The 20,807-nt window shown below is 42.7% G+C and overlaps 1 protein-coding gene across 3 annotated transcripts in view; it reads right to left on the minus strand.

Annotated features, from left to right (window-relative positions):
* Positions 1–10,357, minus strand: part of sorcs1 (sortilin-related VPS10 domain containing receptor 1) — a 188,696-nt gene extending 178,339 nt beyond the window's left edge. For 2 of the 3 annotated variants that reach the window (XM_030092969.1, XM_030092970.1), the window contains exon 1: positions 10,172–10,296. In XM_030092969.1, the coding sequence (XP_029948829.1) occupies positions 10,172–10,201 (30 nt within the window). In that variant the 5' untranslated portion in view covers positions 10,202–10,296. Of the gene's footprint in view, positions 1–10,171 lie in introns of all 3 variants that reach the window. The other variant, XM_030092968.1, reaches the window with a different exon arrangement.
* Between the last annotated feature and the right edge of the window lie 10,450 nt (positions 10,358–20,807).

Genomic DNA, 20,807 nt, shown 5'->3' on the forward strand with positions numbered 1-20,807 from the left:
AGGCAGCTTTAGCAACAGTATTATGCAAAGTTCTTGTCTTCTGACTCTATCACTATTTATCTATACTACATATTCATCTATGAATCTGTAAATCCATAATATATACAGTATTTTCCTCCCACTAAAAGGTGCAAATCAATTTTGCTGCCTGTTGCTCCAGCTAACATCGAGTGTTCCACATTAACTCAGTAACTAGTTACTGTTCATTAGCAAGAAATGCCACCGCATTCTAAAGAAGAGCTGCGATGGACTCTGCTGACAGGAGGACGGACGTCTCCGGGGACGGACTCTTACAGCTGATAACTTCAGACTAAAAGGGAATAATGATTTCTGTGTGCGGGCAGCACTGGGGACGCTCCTTGTGTAGACAGACACAGACACTGGGAATCCAGTTTGTTTACGGGCTCGCACAGCCTGATTGGCGAGTAAACGCTGCTCAGCGGAGCGTGACGGCGTCCGCCTTCCCGATCACTCCCAGGCACGTACCCGAAGGATCGCTCAGCCCACACAAGCCGCTCCGCTCGGCTCGCCCGTTTGTTGCTTCAGCGTGTTTTTCCTGCCATTATTCCTCCCTCCCCCTCGCTTTAATTCTCTTGTCTCCGCGCACAGATTAGGCTCCGTTAAACGTCGATGTTCACCACCTGATCCGGGAGCTCGCGCCGTAACTGCGGCGTTGCACAGGAGGGATGTCGGGGAGACGCACCGTGCACGCCAGGGAAGTGAATGGAGACAGATTACACTGCACGACGCACAGATTTAAGAAAATACAAGCAAAGAGCGGTGACCAATGAGACCAATTAAACAAGACAAGGTCCCGAAGAATTCCAGTGAAGACAATCACACACTCCTCACATCTGCTCTCCAAAGGAAACCTAATCTTTATTCTTTTCAACATTCAAATCTAATTGAGACGGCTTGAGAACAGCTAAAAGTCTCTATTAATTTCAAAATGTTGCCTTATTTCACTCTAAATAAAAGAAATCATTAGCATAACAGCCAACAGTACGAAGAGAAAGTCGCTCAAGTAATTAAAGTCTTTCAGAAGAAAAAAGGAGTATTCTGTCTTTTTTTCCAAAGCAAAATTAAATTATACAAACACTTGAAGTTGTGAAATTCATGAAGTTCAGCTTTTAATTGAGAACAATGAATAATTTTCTCAAATAGATTTAAAATCTCAACCGTTTTAGGCAATAATCACTCAAATAAATGATTAGAATCTTTTTCGTTTTTTTTGTTTGCTTGTTTGTTTGACAAATTTTTAATGTTCCATGAAGCGGTTGTGATGTGGAGAAGTTGGCTGCATTAGACTGTGGTGCATTTTGATCATTAATAAATCCTTAGAATTTAATTTTGAGATAGATAGATAGAAAGATAGATAGATAGATAGATAGATAGATAGATAGATAGATAGATAGATAGATGCTTTAACTACCTTTTTGTTTTTTTAATCTCTGGCGGGTTCAGAAGGGAGGTCTGGGACCCCCTGTTGGTTAAATCTGCATTAACAGGCAGTGAAGCGTAACAGATAAAAGAAATGCATCATCTGCAGTTGTTAGGGATGATAATTAATTAGATCCACATTGTTTACTGAAGCATAATAACAAGGTGATCAGTTGAGTAGTTTCATCTGCTGTACTTTCTTGAAAGATATGAGAAAGAAGCAAACACAAAGAAGCAAGCCATAAAAAAATGAAGTGTAAATGAGATGATGTTTAAACAGAGCTGCATGATATTCTGGACATGTAATACTGTTTTCAATACTACAAAAAAAAAAAAAGATACACATTTCAAAAAGAAAGCACTTATGCAGATGATGTTGATGCATTATTAATTATTGCCTCATGCTCCATTGACAATAGACAGTAGCTCAATTAATGTAATCACACTTTTACTTCACATTTAAAACTCAATCAACTTGAAGTTGCAGAGCTTTAATGCTCAGAGCAAGTAAACAGGACTTTTCATAGTTGGATAGCTTTTTCATAATGTCTATAGTCCAGAGTGAAAAATCGTTGATATCTTGTGCACGACAAAATAATATGAAAAAATAAACTTATTTTGTCTCATTTACCGTTTGCACAACGTTTCAAATGAAAAAGTCATCTCTTTGCTGTTTTCATTACAATGGAAACAGCAAAAACGCTGAAAATAAAGTCGTTAACAAACTGCGCCACTAGTAGGTGCTGTTGTTTGTTTCGTAATAAAACCAAATTTTAATGCTGTAATGCACTTTATGTTGTTATTTTTCCTATATGAAAAGCGCATTATAAATAAAGACTGATTGATTGATTGATTGATTGATTGATTGATTGATTGATTGATTGATTGAAAACCACAAACACGCACAGATAACAATATGGTATAAAACAGATCCACGGATATTTGTGTGGACAGTTCCTGATTTTCTAAAACCTCACAGCTTCGTCCTGCAGCTCACTGATGACAACTTCAGTCCACAAACGAAATGAGCTGACATGAGACTTTGACACTGCAGGTTTGGTGGAACCTACGTGGATCTGGTGTAGCAGTGGATGTGTTGCCATGGCGACCCGAAGGTGTACACACAACCTCAAATAGACTCCCTCAACACCTGGAGGCGTGCGAGACTGTCAGCTGAGACGCCACACGTGAGCCGGTTTTCTCACGTCATGTGATTGATTCCTCATTCACGCCGAGAGCCGCCGTCGCTTCTGCGGGGTTTCATCCTCTAATTTCTCCACTCCTGTTTGCTTCAATTGGACGTGATCCAGCAGGAGTCGTCGTACGTCTGCGAGGAGCTCCAGAGTAAATTTCTGCCGCTGACAGACAATATGTCAGCCTGAATCCACCTGAGTGGCAGACCAAAGTACTTAATGCCTGACATTTCCTAATGTAAATAATGCTGTCCCGCCGTGTGTCGCACATCCATCTGAGCAATATGCCAGCGGGCCACACTGAGCCTGCTCTTTACCTCTAACCTTTTTTCCCCCTCAAAATATCAATGCTGAACCCAGAACTCAGCAGGTATTTATTCAATTGCATCCTTTCTCTGCTTACTTGAAGATCTGATGTGAGCGGAAACAGTTGCGGCACCATTAGTGTCTCAAGAGAAAAATAACTGATTGAGTCCAAGTTGGATTGTTTTAATTGGTAAACCTACACCAATCAGCCCTAGCATTATATGCAGGCTTGTCTTTCTGCCAGGCAGAGGTCTGGATTTCTCCAGACATCACAAGGTCTGCTGTGGCGCCTGCAACAAACGTAAAGTGATGCAGGTTTGAGCCTCCATAGATTTAGCTTCTTCATAAAGTACATCCTTCAGATGATTTACTGAATTGGGACGGTTGGGATTTCAAGGCCGAGTCGTAGGTTGATCGTTGTTATGCTCCCAAAACTGTCATTTATGTCTGAGATCAAGTTGTCAATGTCTAAATATCATGTATCGCTCATTGAAATGAGAAAAATTGATGATAGATGTAATGTTGTAATTCGTCTATACATATTCTCATTTGTTGAGCTAAGACGCATCTCAATGCAAACGTATCGCTTTTGCATTTTTGGTGAAAACAAGTATTGTGTTTACACGGCATTGTTTTGAAAACGGTTCATTGCCAGGCCATGAGTTGGCACTGTTGGCTGCTTTTGTAACGAAACATTAGCACAGACATTCGAATGGACAGCCGGGGAAGTCGGATAGCTATAGTTAAATTCCATCTACTGAACATGTGCAGAAGAACTTTATATTACGCTTGTGGTGCGCATGCAATATAGCAACATTTCACAGAAGTTCCACAAAAGTTACAAGTTGATTACTAAGTTGCATTTTCGGCTGCGTAAACAGGTAAAATCGTGTTAACGGGCCTGAATCAGGTCGGCTGGAATTCCAAACGTCTTCCATACATCGTGCAACCCAACAAGGCGGCCCGCTGTGATCAAAGGCACGTGTCACACAAGGGTGTGAGTTTAGAGTCAAATGTGAGCGTTGGCAGCGCTGAACACATAAAAAAATTCAAAAAGTACAACCAAGAAAGAAACGCTAAATATAATATAAAGAGTAGCAGTTACGTGTCTTATACATATAGACACACATTCAGAGGAGTGAGAAGAAAGGGTGAGACGCCTCTGAAGAACATTGGCTGTTTGACAGAGACGTATGATTCCTGACTCGGGCTCTTCAGATCTTCCCGTGCCGTCACTACAGTGCGGCGCTGTCCACCTACACAGCTCCTCGCACCCGCTTCACAGCTGATCTCTCCGAGCTGTCACTCGTCTTTCCAGAGGCGGGAACAAACCGGAGAAGACAAAGGAAGGAAGAAGATGATCCATGCTGGGAAAAACTAAATAAAAAAATAAACTAAACAAACTAAAGTAAGTCCTGAAGTGAACGGAGAGGAGGGCTTCTTCAAACTTTGGCTCTGACTCAGTTTTGGGGAATAGGTTAAGCTCAGGGTCGCTGACTCACGTCAGACCGGACTGGGGTCGTGTGAGTGCAGCACAAGGGAAGCTAGGAGTCCGCTCAGCCCAAGGCAGCTTGCTTTTATTTTTATGTATCTTTACAGTGACTCAGCTTCTTCCTGATTGTCGTATTTGTTATATGTTCCTCTGCTTTTAATATGTTCCCTGACATTTTAACTACGCTGACTGGCGGTTGTTTGTGCAGACTGAGGAAGGATAAAAAGAGAAAAGCCCATAAGGGAGGAATAAAGTTGTCTGAGCCGAACTGAACGGTAAATGAATATTCAAGAGCAAATCAGGGGCGCATCACACCGAATCCAGCTCAAGGTATCAAATCTGCTGCTTTCTTCGACTGTGTCTTTTATCCTGAATTAATGGCCTTTCCTGGTTTGACCGAGAGGAAATGAAGTGAAAGGTACCACTTCAATCATTAAGGATAAAAGACAGATCAGTGTTGATGCTTCGCTTTCCTCACCCAGACCTTCATCTTTCATCGTCACCATCACGAATGCCACAGTGATGTTGTGAGTCGGTTTGTTGTGCTTGAAGCGCCACGAAAACATGCTTTAGAAAAATGTCTGATTTTAATGAGTTGGTCACTTCGCTCCAGAATATGACCTTGCTAACATTATGTTCTTTATGAGCACTTCTATAGACATGAGGCTTTATGTTTCCATCCACACATCCACCCGGCCTGCCCCCCTAATGAGCACTCTGCAGTGTTTCACAGGTCTGGTAAGGTCACAGATCCAATCATGTTTCATCATAACAGTACTAAAGCCACTTAAAGCTGTGACAAGGGTAAATAGGCAGCAAAATGATTTTATAAAAGACTCTGCTTTGCTTTGTTGCTTCAAAATACGACCTTACCCTTACTTATTTTGTGGTTTGATCACAAAGACTTCGAAGTTTTTTTTTGTTTTTTTTTGTTTTTTTCTGATTTCTGAGTGGAAAAAAGCATCACAGTGAAGCCAAACATTGGTTGTTCTGGTTTGGCTTGATGTAAAAATCTAACATGAGCCACTTTAGAGCAGGAAACTCATGAACCAGCTTAATGTGATGGGATAGTGTGAGTATCTCCAGGACTTCTAGAGCTTTGTCGGCTGGAGTATTGTATTCCTGGTGGACCAGCCATGTCCAACTGGTCGAAGGGTGGAGGAAAAGCATCAGACTCGTCCGTCATCTCTCCGTCGTGGACCTCCAGACTGGGAACCAATGTGCAAGAAGCCTTTCTCCAATATTAAGAAATACTACTAAATGAGTTGATGGCCAAATCCCTCACAGAGCAATGGCTTCTCTTTACATTTAAAGATGTAGGGAAAAAAAAATCTAATTTGGCAACCTCATAGAATGCAACGCCTCAGCTCCCCTGTGACGCCTCAAAGGGGGTTTCAGACGCTCGGTGAGGAACCGTTCTCCAAAAGTCTCGCACAAGGATATTAAAGATAAGGTCCATGGGCCAAAATAGGCCTGCAAGAGGTTCCAATCTGGTTGTCCAAACCGAAAGAAAGAAAGCATTGATTTTTTTTTTATTTTATTTTATTATTATTATTTATTTATTCATTTTTAATTTCCTAAGAGTAGCGGACACAACACAACAGAGATACTGGTGTTGAAAGATAAACCAGCATTAACTTGAAATTCATGCTGTCAGGTTGTAAAAACAGGAGAAGTTTCTGGGACATGTCACTCTATTTTGCACCAGAACGTATCAATAAAAGTCACTTAATGTTAACATTGTTGGCATTTTCAATCATAACTGTTTGTTTTCCTGAGTCTGTCAACATTTTCATCACAGACAAATTCTCATCAAGTGCCCCAACAAAGAAAACAAAGTTTAAACTCTAAGGTTATTAAGGGTTAAGGTTAGGGCCCTCCAGATGAAAATGGGAAGTAAAATGTGTTTGACACCCCTGATCTGGGTTTGAGAACCACTATCCTCCACAAAATCTCACCGGTTTAAATTGCACTTCTTTCAACTGCAGGAATCCAAATTCATTACTTTTCTTTTAGTTCGATATCTTTCAATCAAATGAGCCTGTGTGTATTCGAAGTGGGCAGTTTGCCATCCTGAGCAGCCCATTCATCTGCTCAGGGTGTATTTTTACACCTGCGTTTGCCGCTCGTGAGTCAGAATCGTAACCTCGATGTGATCTGACGTTGCACCTTTTTAAATGCCTCAGAGGTTAAATATTAAGAGCACGGTATCCGGATCCCTTTCACTCGGTGGCTCGCTGTTGACTCATCTGTTTATTTATACAGCGGCTCATATTGTAAAGACCCACCGCCTTCGTTCCTGCTGATAGCAACAAGACTTACATATTTAATGTGGGATCCTCGGCTCTCGCACGCTCCGACTTCCTCGCTTTGCTCCGACTGAAAGAATCAGGACGGATTGTCTCAGAGCAAAACGCTGAAAAAAGAATCCATCAGGACTGCTCAATAGTGATGAATGTTTGGATTTTTTTTTCACAAAAAACTTCCATAAATGTAGCATCGTTGAAAAGCTGGTGGTTCTGCAGCGCTCCGTGGAGGATCAGGACGGAGCCTCAGAGAGCAGAGCCCAGCGGCCGCTGATACGTGTTGGACTCTAACCGGTTTAGTTACAGACCGCGTTAACATGCAGCCGCAGCCAGGACTTCAAACACCACGAGCCGACGATGAGGACTTTCTCATCTCAGAGGAAAAAGAGCAGATTCTGTGTTTCCATGATGTGTTGACTGTGAAGAAGAAGAAGGTCTTCAGAGCAGAGGAATAAACAGGCTGGGTGCTGTTAGCTGGAGATATACACACCATACACACAAACAACAGCCCCCACTAGTGGCCCGGTAGGCTAACTACATCACTTTCAGTGCTTCTGCTGTTTCCATGTAAAAGAACATAATTTCAAAAACGTTGCCACATAAAAGCAAAACCTTTCTGAAAAGAAACGTCACATAAACGTGGCCTAAAGATCCAATTGAAAGAGAACTGCCACTTTACACTAATAAAGATTGAAAATATGTGTTTGTTTTCATGATAACCTTATAAAACAAGGGTTTTTAGAAAGGTCTGCACACCATGCAGTCATTGTTAAATGTATGAGGATGTCACATATCAAATTAAACTGGAAAATCTCTTCAATGACAATATCTAAGAAATGTTTGTGCTTCAAACGTTACAGTAGGAATGTAATTTTTATTACTATTGCAAGAACATCATCATGTAGCTTCCTTCTCGCTCTTCTGCTCCAATCAAAAACTGTCTGCAACTGAGATCTGAATAAAAACAAAAAAGAAATAGTTGTTTAACTTTATGGGAGAAAAAAAAACAAGAAAAGGGATGAAATGGAAATTAAATGTCAAGGATGAAGCTCAAAAGTTCAGAATACATTTGTATTACAAAGAATGAAGCAGAGTTTAAATATTAGGAAGGGGAGTGCAAAAAGTTTCAAAAGGTGAATAAAAATGTAAAGTCAGTTTGGTTAAAAAAAAAAGTAAAGAAAAATATTAAAGGTACAGCAACACTGACTGTCAATTTTCAACATGGGAACTGTAATCTGTTCAAAGTATTATCTCCTAATGCAGTAAATGTAATCTACTGCTGTTTTATAATACAACTATAGCTGCATGCGGAGTTTTAATACAGGAATAGTAAATTTCATTACTGTAATCAAGAACCAATTGCCAGTTCAACATCGAGCTCTATTGTAAAAATACAATATTTCATGTGAATTATTGCCTCTGTCAAGGAGGTCATGCTTCAGTAGTGTCTGTTTTTCTGTTGGCACCATAATTAAAAAAACTTATGGACGAATTATGTTGACATTTTCAAATAGCCTTCTCATCCAATTTTTTAGAGTTTGATCTGGATCCTGGCAAAATTCTGGATAATAGGTTCCCGAACAAGAAAAAATTTGCGACCTGCAGAATTTCCATCGCTGTAAGGCAACAAATGAAGATCCAGATTTTCAATAACACCAAATTGTAGCTGAGAGCTGAGGGTGTTTTTGTTGTACATTGAAATTGGTGGAGTGGTGAGGGGTTAACTTTTTACAAAAGTTAACATATTAAGTTTGCAAGAATTTGCTCTGAATTTCTTCAAAAAATTTTCACAATGTTTTTTTTTTCATTTTCTCATTCTGTAAAACAGGTCAGTTGAAGAGAAGTGTGTATTTTCTTTAACCGGGGTCTCACACTCCTACTTCTAACTCAAAATATAGTTTAAGTCAGCTACTTTTTTAATGTATTCATTAATTTAAATTACAAATCTAGATGATGACAAAAACTCATATCTAAACAAAACCTGTCTGTAAATGAAAGGTTTTTGTAAAATTTAAGATGTTTTAATCAACTACTGGCTCGAGTAGTTAAAAAAAAAGTTCATCTATATTTATTTTAGTATATATTAAGAAAATGAGAATAATGAATTCAAAATGAAGAAATAAAAACAGCAACCATGACTTATATCTTTAAAAAAAAAAAAAAAAAAAATCCAATAATTATAAATAAGACACATTTCCGGAAAATGAAGACTGTAGACCTTCGTATGGTCGTAGCAGGAAACTTCCTCAGGAAGTGGAGGCTAACCTTGTATTAATGGCAGAGAGGCGACGCCACAGTGACACATCTGAGGTGAACACGTGAGGAGAGCAGGTGACTCCAGAGGAGGCGGCAAAGAAAGAAAGAAAGAAAGAAAGAAAGAAAGAAAGAAAGAAAGAAAGCAAAGAAAGAAAGAATGCAGCTCTGAGGTCATGCAGATCGGACTGAATCACAGTTTGATCTGTGCTAAACACAAACCTCTGAGGTCTATGACAACTCTGTTTGTGAATAATAGAATTCAGATTGTTTGTCTTTAAAAAAGGGGGATTAGTCAAGTGTTAGTTTGTGTTAAGGCACCCTGAATTTCCTTTCTGGCTTTTTACCCGCAGCCTCAACTTGCATTTATGTATGCAGGGATTTACTCCAAAGATCAACGCAGGATGGATTTATCTGAATCCACACAGCACAAAAGGCACAAAACAAAGGAGAAATTCAATCAGCTGTAAACTATTCAAACCAGCTATTTAATGAATGACTTCTATTTCCAACCACCTCGTGCACTCACAGGTCGATATCTGTAAATGATGACTTGAAAATAAAAAGGGATTCATGGTGCAACAGCGCAGGTTTGATCCCCGGCTCATCTTCATCTGCTTTATCAACCTGCTCCATCCTCATCTTCCTCTCTGCTCCAGAACCAGCGACCGAGCTGGAGCCTTTCAACCGCCTCATTCTTCATTCCTAACAAGTGCAGAGGAAACTTTTGCAGCCCCCGAAACACTTCTTGCTGGAGGAATGAAGGAGGGATGGAGGAGGGATGATGGAGGGTGATGGAGGGATGGAGGCTGAAATTGCTTCACCTCTCCCACAACCTGCAGGCGACTGAAAATCCTGCCCTCTGGCCAGAGACGCTCCCAGCTTCAGCACCACCTGCTTTATCCACCCAATCAGTTCAGCCACTCAGACTTGAAGGAGCTCCGGAGATAAAGCCCCTGCACACACACACACACACACACACACACACACACACACACACACACACACACACACACACCTGTCCCACCCTCTCTGGAGGTCACCAAAACTCAGAAATCAGCAGAGCCCATGTCAGGGTTCATCCGACACTTTCATCAGACAATCTTTCGGACTCTGCATCACACGCGCGCACACGCACTGGCTGTGTGTGGGTGTGTGTGTGGCCCCGGTGCGGGACTTACGCTGCTGTTCTGGCCGGACCAGTGCACCATGGCCTGGTTGTGAGACGAGTCTCCGGTCAGTGCGAAGGTTGAACTGTTAAGTTTTAGCTCCTCCTGCCTGGAACCGGCGGCTCTCCGCTCCTCCGCGCGCAGCTCAGAGCGCGTCACCCTGCGTCCCGCCGCCGCCGCTCCGGTGTCCGGGTCCTGCCTCCGGTTCGGGCCGGGCCGTGGTGTCACGGTACCACGGGTGGAGTCACCGCCGCTGGAAACTTTCACGCTGGCAAACTCGTCAGTGTCACGTTTTGCGCGCAGGCTGTCGGTATTCCGTTTGGCGTGTCCCGGCCGGGCGCACTCCCCGGCGGAGCCCGCTGCGCAACGGAGAAGCCGCCGGCTGCCCGCGCCCGGAGCCCCCGGTGCCCCCCCGGCGGAGCCGCTGCCTCCGTCCCCCAAAACTTCTCCGCTCAGCCCTGTTGCAGTTTGGGATGCGTCAAATCTCAGCAGTAATTCCTGTGCGCGCCACTTATTTCCAGGCTGGCACGACCTGCAGGTGATGTCCGCCGCGGCGGAGGCGCAGAGCAGGAGCAGGAGAAGCGCGGCGCAGAGCGCACGGTGCCCCTTCGGGCTGGACGTGACCCCCGTCTCCATGGCCGGACCGGCGGCTCCGAGGGAAGCTGAGGCTGCTGGAGGATCCTCCTGTCCGCGATCTGCCAACTCTGTACACACAGCGCTGCGCTGCCCGGACGCGCTGTTGTAAAAAGTGCGGCTGAGCTCCAAGTGGTCCAAGTTGAAGGATTTGATGAAATGAAGCCCCCCTCCTGCGCGCGGGCTCGCGCGCGCACCGGGGAGGAGGAGGAGGAGCTGAGGAGCCAGACTGAGAGATGGGAGGATAATGTTGCGACTGTCTTTCTCCATATTTGTTATTTTCCACCATATGGTCGAGTATAATTAAAGCAGTCACTGATTCAGTCATTTGCTCTTTTATTCCTCCTCACAGCCACATTGTTTTTTCACTGAAGCTTTTCCTGCTCGTTTTTTTCCTCCTGTTGCAGATTTTGTCATCGACCTCCCTCCAGGGAGAAGAAATCTCCTCATTTAGAAAATGAAACCTTTTTTTTTTTCATCCATTCCTATATAGGACTGATGAACTTGTTTAGATCCAGCTCTCTCATGTCTCCACGGGGGTTTGTGGTAATTGGAACATATTAATATGTTTCCAATTAGGCAGCAGTGTCAGGGATGGCAGATTCCATCACTTATTAAACAGCAATAAAGAATTTAACAGCTCACAAAGGAACACGAGTTTTTTTTCTTTATGCGCAACATATTTCTGCATTCATGAAGGAACCGATCCTGCATCTGCAGTAACGAGGTTCAAAGAAAGATGTTTAATTCTTAAAACAATGCAATAAATTATATACAAAAAAATATAGATAATCCTAATATTATGAGTAGTATTATTGGATACCTGTAGATGTGAATTAAAGTGAAATTCTCATTTCTGTTCCATCACTTAGATTTAGACTTAAAAGCCTCTATTAGCTTTTTGCAATATTTTGGATTTAAATGGTACCTTTGTTCAAAGTGTAAACAAATGCAGATATATAAGGATTTTCCAGAGTAAAAATGTGAGCATGCATCAAATATATTCATTACTGATGAGTTAAATTATATCCTTGGGGGGGAAAAAAACTCATAAAGTTTCCCAGGCAAATCAATAAAGTGGATGGAAAGAAGATGATTTATCTGTTCAAAGAATCAACTCGTTGGCTGCAAAAATGCAGATCAAAAGGTTTCGGGATCGATTTGAATTGCTGGCATCTTCAGCAAATTAGTAGACGACATTGTGTCCTTAAATCTGCTAAAGCATGAGTAAAATTACTGAAATAAAAATATAAAAAGAATCCAAAAACTGCTGCTTGATTCCATTAATGGGGGCGTTTGTAATTCGTTGATTCCACGCTGATAACCACAAGAGAATGTGCAGTGGATGTGTGCACGGCGTTTCTGTGTAAGGTGTGTTAGTAGGAAAGCTTTAAAGCTCCAGTAGGTCTGTTCATTCTGATGTCAAGGGTTAAAGGTTAAAGGTGACGTTTTTCTCTTTGATATAGAAAGAAGGAGCAGTTTGTTAATGCTCACACTGCAGAACAGAGAGACAAAGAGATGGAGGATCAGAGAAAGAGAGAGGCCCTGTGTACGAGGCAACATATTCAAGGGAAGATGGAAAGCTTCTGTTGCATTATGGGTATCCCTCCACATGACAACACTGTTCGGAGCAACTGAAAACAGAACGTTTTGAAAATGGCTACCAAGGTGGAACTTGTTGTCTGAGTCACTCCCGGCACTTGTTTCCAGCACACGTCTCACCCGGCGCTGCGATGCGCTAATTACTGTGTGAACCAGGTGTTTTCTGTAAGGTGCCTCCTGGATGTCGTACTTTCTGCACGTTCACGGCCCATCAAGCCTCCAGAGAGCCGTGACACCAGGACGCGTGCAGGAACGACCGGCCGGCCCGGAGATTCATCTCTTCAATACTTCCCCGCAGCTCGGTGAGTCTCATCAGAGGTTATGGCGATAGCTGATGAGCGCTCATGGACACAGACGACCACAACAGCTGGCCGCCTCCCCCTCCCAGCACAGGAAGCTGCCAGGAGGGAATAAAACGGGCAGATTGAGCCTGGAGAGGTGATTAATTCCACCACAAGGAAAATATCTATAAGCCCCAGAAAATGGAAATTAAAGAGGAATAGATAATTGAATTAGAGCCAAACAACACTGGAAAGGAGGTTTTCGTCTGTGGTTTCCTGTTCAGACGAACGACTCATCCCAACACATGTCGCAGGGTGTGTTTTCTCTAAACAAACATGCCGGGTATAAAGACGTCGGCGTGGCGTGACGGTAACGACCCATCTGTGGTGATCGAAGCTCAGCGCTGCTCCACATTCATGACCAGAGAGTCTGACTGGCTCCCCAGAGCAGCTCCTCCTTATCTCCGTCTCCACCTTCCCCAACGCCGGAATCATAATGATTCACACACACGTGTTCAGCATGAGCATCACATCCAGTCATTATACACCACGGCTCTTAATTACTTTTCACTCACACTTTTTTTTCAAATAGAAAATCCTTCACTACTTTTAGGGCCAATCCCAATTCTACCCCTTACCCCTACCCCTTAGCCCTTAGCCCTACCCCTATCACTCTCCTACCCCTTTTAGAATAGGGCTGAGGGCTAGGGCTATCTTTGCAGCACTATGAATTGGGATACCCCTTGGCCCTTTAAGCCCGGCCGCACTCCTATAACAACAAAAAATTATGGATATTAGAAATGATAGAAATTACATTAGAAATTACTTTTATTTTTTAATAATGGTATTATTATTTACCTTATATTTATTTTTGAGGTTCTCCCACTTTTTTGAAGCTTGCTGGGCTGTAACTTCCCCTTCCAAGCCATTTTCTTTTATGAATTTCCTAAAGTAATACAGATATATTTATATAAACACGCTTTATTACTGACATATTATAGCTTAGACGAATAATATAATTTACTCCCAATGTGTTTTGGCGCTGTATTTTGATTTCAAAAACTTTTCTTCCTTTTTAACCTCTAAACCCGGGGTCCTCAAATACAAATCTTGAAGGTCCACATTTGCTTTTTATATACAAGCATGGGTCCGGACTTCAGCGCCCTGTGGGGAGGGGGGGGGGGGGCGATACCGAGGACTGCCGAGCAGTGCGGTGCGACGGAGCGCGCTGGATTACACCACGCGCAGAGCGGCGCGGTGCAGAACGGTGCTCACACGGAACATGGAGCGTTTAAAGAAAGATTTTTTTTTCTTTTTTTTTTTTCCCCATACATTTGCCCTGGGGCCGCAGCGAGGTGTGCCGCGGTCCGGTCGTGGACCGCGGTCCGCTAATTGAGGAACCCGGCTCTAAACTGAATCAGCAGTCGGGTTTCATCGGGGGTCCCTGTGTCTAACATATTACGTTAAAAACATGATAAAGGATGACGTTAATTCAGTGATTAGTGCTCTAAAGAAGTTACAAATTCACGATTGGAAACGGTGCTGCGCAGCGCTAAAACGTTAATCCATGACTGGGACACTGTCACGCGAGTTTATCTATAAATTCAATGAAGCAAATACACTTTTTATAGCTTTTTAAATAGTATACAGAAAGCAATCTTACATTTGTGCGACTCCGTGGTGGGCGCCATGTTGTTTTTTTCTGGCCAATGTGAAACTCCGCCTACCCCTATTGAGAATAGGGAGCATCGATGCAGACTTCGCTGAAAGGGGTGAAATAGCCCTTCCCCTTACCCCTACCCCTATTCAAAAAGGAGAATTGGGATAGCCCTTAAGCCTCGTGAACGCGCATATCATAGGGGTAGGGGTAAGGGGTAGAATTGGGATTGGCCCTTAATTAGATCATTTCACATGTTCTGACTCTGACTGTCTCAAATCTTTATCACTGAAGTTGACACCAACGCCATCTCACCCTTCTGGATCAGTGAGTACAACATTAGCATCAACATTAGCTATAGCTAGTGCGTTAACTATTTCACCCAACTCCTGTTTACCAAGGAGGGCTTCCCATAATCCTTCAAAATAACTCGATCCAGTTAACATTAAGGATTTACAGCTCAAAGTAGCATTAGCTTTAGCATCTATTAGCTCAGATAAAAAGCTTGAAGAGATGTCTGTTTTTCTCCATGGAGCTGTTTGTTCATATCTTTAATTTATAAATGTTTCTTTCAAGAGTTTAAATCCAGATTATAGAGCATCTTCCTCCCACTATCTAGTTACTTGGTAAAGTTTTGTTTCACCATTGCTTTGAAATGAAATACCCGTCATTAGTGGTTTCACTGCTTTGGACAAAACTTTAGAAATGTTGTAATAAAGAGCTTCCACTTGTCTTTTTAAAGACTTGAAGATTTTCAAACATAATTTGCTTTAAGTTCATATTAAGACAGGAGGGCAGACTCACACCCCTCGTAGTCTGTGCACAGAAGCCCTTGCTCCGGTTCCTGCAGCTCCCCATCTTGTTGTGCATTCAGAGTCCGAGGCGGCACATACAAATCAGAGCACTCAGGCCTGCATATTGCCTTCTGCAACATCCTCAGAAATCCATTTTTGCTATTGGCAGGGCATCGATTCCCCGTGAATGGATGGTGACTCCAGACAGGGATGGGAGATGATGCTGAGTGAAGACAGTTACCTTCTCACACACACACACACACACGCACGCACGAACGCAGTCACTCACACAGAGCTTGATGAGTGTCTACATGAAGCCATGTGGGCTCTGTCCGTTGCAGCACCATTAATCCAGTACAATCTGTCTGTTTAATGCCCTGTGTGCCCTGAAGAGATGCGGCACTTATCATCTTTAAAGTCTGTAGTCAGGACATAGCAGGGGAGGAGTGGCCTCCCCTCAAAAGAGGACAGAGTCATTTGAAGGGTCATTTCATTCACATTACAGAAAACACACTGAGGATGAACAATGAAGTAAAGCAAGACCAGGACAATGGAGGATTTCTTTGGCTCTGTAGATACAGGCTAATGCTAATGCTATTTCCAGTGGTTCACCTTCTGTTGGGCTGGTGGACTGAGCTCGTCCAGCTTTAATAGAGTGTCTCTTCTCCAGAAACAGGAGTTTATCAACATGGTGACAATACTATTCAATACAAGAGACAGTTGCTTTGGGTATATGTTAATGCTAAAGCTAACATTTGATATAAGAAAAGAAAATGATGATGATCTGCCCCCATAAACAGGAGTCTAGTTAAATAGTAAATTTCAAGATTATAACTTAAAGGCCAAGATATAATATTGCCTTAATGCTCGGGCTACAGAAGGATCAGTCACTAAACCACATCAGACCGGTTGGCAGTGTTTAGTTTCCAGTCGCACATTTTTGTGGCCAAAATGAACAATTGAGCGCAAAGATTGGCTGAGAAGCAGCACATTCTGTCTTCGGGTGTAAACAGGAGTTCAGTCAAATACTGTTTGGTGAATGCTAAATCAAATAGAAAACAGGGCAGAGAGAGACAGCAGCTCATTAGCTCTTCAACAGTTTCCATCCACCTCAAAAATAAGATACCTGAAAAAAGGTAAAAAAAAAAAAAAAAAAAAAAAAAACCTGTAATGGAGTCACAAATCTGATCATGATATTCAGTTACAGAAAGTAACGTAGTCACAGTGCTCAATTTTGTGAAATAGCCATGCTAATGCTAACATTTGGCCCATATGGAGAGCAGATATGGTCTTAGATAAGAAAAGACACTTTAATTAACGTAACCAAGATACAAATAGCTATCATTTACTTCCCTGTGACTCCCAAAAGTAGTTCAGTCATAATAGAGGATTAGTTTCCAAAATAGTCTAGACACTAACATTATTTCTCCTGCAGTATATCTAATGTCCAAAAAGACTGAACTCCACAGTAAAGTGCTCTTATATGAGTTTGTTAATATCAGCTGGGAAGAGTGTGTGGGAGCTTCCCTGAAGCTTTGAGTTTTTAACTCGGTGTACAGATACTCATAAATTGAAGCGTATTGATCCTGTTTAGTAATTTGGGTGAAATCTTATGCTGGCAGTCTTGGACTCACACACTCTCAGCAAACATCCAGTGATGTTCTGGTTGACCTAAACCAACCTCGGCTGCATGTCTTGCCCAGCCGGTTGAAGACCTCCTCACCCCTCCGCCCCCCTTCAACCCCTCTAAGGAGTTCTTTCCTTGCCTTGGCCGGGAGTTTAACAGCATTCTCCTGGCTGAATACTGAAATGTTGTCTGGAGAGTTTTGATACATTTGTCTGAATGGGAGCGTGCAGAGAGCTTCTGTAAACTGCTGCATTCATCCTGCTGCTTCTGTCAGCGGTGAGATCATCAATAAACGCCGGCATGACAGTTTAACTGGCAGCCGGCGTGTCCGGGAGAGGAGGCGCCACGTCTGACAGACTCAAGCCGTTAGCTGTTCCCCTCGTCTCAACACGCTATTCTTCAGGTGCATTTCTGAATCGTCTTTACATTGAAAGTGCTTTCTTTTTTTTTTATCTCTGCTGAGTTTTCTCCTCATCGTGGACAGGGATGTGTGTCAGCTCCGCCGGGTTTTTCACTCGACTTCAAGAGGGTTTAATACTTTGAAAGTATTTTCTTCCTCTGAATGATTCCAGCTATTAATTCTTTCAAACCAAAAACCTTTGAGCATCTTGATGATGGATTTTTTTTTTTTTTTTTTTTTTTGTGATTTGAACCTCAGCATGTTCAGTCCTCATGTTGACAGAAAGCCCCTCAACCTCAATGGTAAACAGTCCATCAGCTCCGGGCCGTGATCGCTAATCAACAAAAACATTATGGTTTAATATGGAGTCGTCGGATCAGGTTCAGACACAAACTCAGCTGGGCCTTTCTGTCTGGAGTTTGACTGTTTTCTCTCTGTTGTGTTTGGGGAGCTCAGAGTCACTGAAAACACAACTTTCTGAAAACGGCTCAAGGTGGGAATTTTCCTTCACTGTGTGGTTTTATGGAAAAGACAGACAACAGCACCCACTGCTGGCCCAACATGCAAATTACATCGTTTTTGGACATAGTTTTCACTAGAAACGTTGTCATGTAAACAGGGCCTAATAAACAGATGAGAATATGGTAAATCTGAGCAAAACATGACTCCCTGACACTGATTATACTCACTTCCTCAGATTTGGTAAAGAAAAAATCTGAAATCACTGAAGCATTTGGAAAAGTTTAAAACCTGCATCATAACTTTAGAATGTTTGGCTGACATTTTTTTTTTTTTTTTTTTAATATTACAATATTCAGTCTCAATTCTTTCACTTCATTATTCTAATTCTGAGTAAGATGTATCCATCCATCCTTTCTTATTATTACTGTATCGTCTTTTAAGAATGAAAAGTTCTCCTGCACTGTGGAGTTTCTCTCCAGACATAAAAATATGGTCTGGTGTGACCTTTTCCTTTCTCAAAGCAACGATCTGGTATTATTTCCATTATTCGATTGAACTACGACTTTGACTCATAAAATCTTTTTTCCACACCTTTTACAACGCTGATCCTCCTGCCTTGCTCAGCTCCCGGGGTCACCCCTCAGTCCACTTCACAGCATTATCACAAACAAGACTGGAACAAACTCAGATGTCGTTTTTCCCTGTTACACAACCACAGGAGAGCTCGAGACACAAGGAGAGCAAAACATTTGGTAGCAGATCTTTTTGTCTAGGTGAACAACCTGGATCTGAAAAGAAGACGGGAAGTCAGAACCGAGAAGTGAGGAAGAAGAGGGTGGGTTGAAGGGGATTAAGTACATGGCTCTTTTATATTCCCCGTGTTCACCTCAAAAGAGGAAGTTACTCCAGATAAATAAGCTCCCCAGTAACATACAGGTTATTGGTATTCATCCACAGCGGAGAGCAGACGCGGGGTCAGCGGCAATCAACTCGCTATGAGCTGGAAGAGAGAGAGTGCAGCGGCGGAGTTCACCGTCTTTCAATTTCCGCCACTTTTTGGCATGTTTTTGTCTCAGACTGCCATTAATTGCTGAACCATCCGCCCATAATAATGTGAGCTTGTGAGATACGGACTGAATCAAAACCCGCCAAAAAAAAAATAATAACAATAAAAGGCCGGCGGCGGCCGTTTAGTTAGGATTCAATTTCCAAATCCTGGATCATGTAGCCTGCAGTGTCTGAAATTGTCATGCCGTATTGTCACGCCGTTTGAAAAGCAGTAATTGGATGATCTGTTTTGATGGCGATGAGGCCCTGAAAATACGGCGGTGAGAAATCTCCCACATGAAGAGCAATCAGAGGAACCTCAAACACGGACATGAGGCTTCATCATCACACCACAACTTTAATGAACCAGTTATGGATTACTTTAACAATATTGGGCCTTGTTTTACACGTTTCAATTGAAAAAACATCATTTTTGAGTTTATGTTTCAGAAAAGTTTGACTTTCACACGGTAACATTTTGAAAACAACGCCGTTTTCTTGTTCTTGTTCCGTTTCTTGCTGATTGGTTATTTTTAAAGTGAAGCCACACATGGAGAACACTCTATGAACATGAACAATGGGAGTACACAGACATTCGCACGGACAGACGATGGAGTTGGATTGCTATGACAGGTAATTTTCAGCTCTAAAACTATGGAGATCCTTCTAAAAAAAGAAAGTTGCACTTTCAGCGGCTACAAGCACTGCTGTCATGTAAACGGACCCCGGAACCAAGTCATGTCAACTCAAATCATGAGTGAATCATTAGACTAAGCTTAATGCTAACGATACAAACAAGCTAAGATAAATGCTACAAACTATCAGGAAACGAATCATCACGAAAAACAAAAGTAGTGCATAAATGACACCCTGAACACCGCTTAACTATAATGCAGGATTATTTCTCAGTGACATGCACACTGCGGGCCCCCGTCATGTACAGACAGCTCAACACGGTCAGAGTAGCTGAGCAGAACATCCAGCGAGGAGCTTTTTCTGTCCACCAATTTGAGTTCTTCTCTCCATGGAGATTACTTGTTAACAAAGAGTGGCTCTTATTCATTCCCCTCACACTGGACTTTATCTTAGAGCACTTTATGCCCCACTGCTCGGTTCCCAGCGGCACCTCTGGGGCCAAGTCTCCAGCCTCATTTGAGTCTTCTTAATTCACTAAGAGCAAAAGGCGAAAGCCACAAATTGGTGTTTTTTGGAAATATAACTAAAAGACCAATGGAGCTGTTATTGTGGCTAGTTGAAAGTGTAATTGTCAGTAAACAACAGGAGGAGGAGGAGGGACTTCTCTGTCGACTGAAGGAGGCATTTCAGTGCACACTGACTTCATTCATACTGTTTGGGAAATGTGCATATTTCCCACACAAAGGCAGCTCTCACTAGCAGCATTCAGATCCCGGTGCCTTCCTAGAAATGCCCCCATCTCAACATCCTGCAGGCCCAAACGACTCGTCCACAAAGCACTGCTGATTGAACACATAATCAGCCATGTTTCTGACTTGGGGAGCAGAAACCGAATCCACCTGCTGTTTATTCAACGGGTTTAATCCGTCCGCAGATAAGCAATTAGCTCCCATTCATCAGGTCGGGCTTTGTTCTTCACTCCATCTTCATTCCCTGAGGGGAGAACAGAGGTGCGGAGTGAGTGAGGGCAGGTTTTTTTTTTTAGGGTGGGTGGGTGGGGGGGTGTGCTGTCACCGCCATCTCCTGCTGACATTTTGAGCTCTCCAATCAACCATAAGGAGGAGGAGGGAAATTTTTAGAAATTCAGGTAAAGAGAGGGAACGAGATCTATTCTAATCCATTTTAAAGGGCCAAAAGAGTGACTGCTTTAAAAGCTTTCCGAGTGGAGCTGAAATATTAATGTTTGCTGCTGAGGAACATTACTAGTATCCTTGAAGTGAGGCGACGATAATTATTAATGAATCTCATTTTCGGGCCAGTGTGCTGGGTGCTCCGAGTGCCTGCGACCTTCACAGGGAAAGCAAAGCACAGTGTCGCCTCCCATCAGGAGTCGGGGGCCCAGAAATGAACAATCTGTACGATTGTCGCGTTGCGGCTGGAGCTCATCGGGCTGATTTGTTTACCTCTGCGGTTGTGCCCGGAATGACTTATTCATGAACATGTGGAGAA

This window comes from Salarias fasciatus, chromosome 6 (genome assembly GCF_902148845.1).
Source record: "Salarias fasciatus chromosome 6, fSalaFa1.1, whole genome shotgun sequence".
NCBI classification, from domain to species: domain Eukaryota; kingdom Metazoa; phylum Chordata; class Actinopteri; order Blenniiformes; family Blenniidae; genus Salarias; species Salarias fasciatus.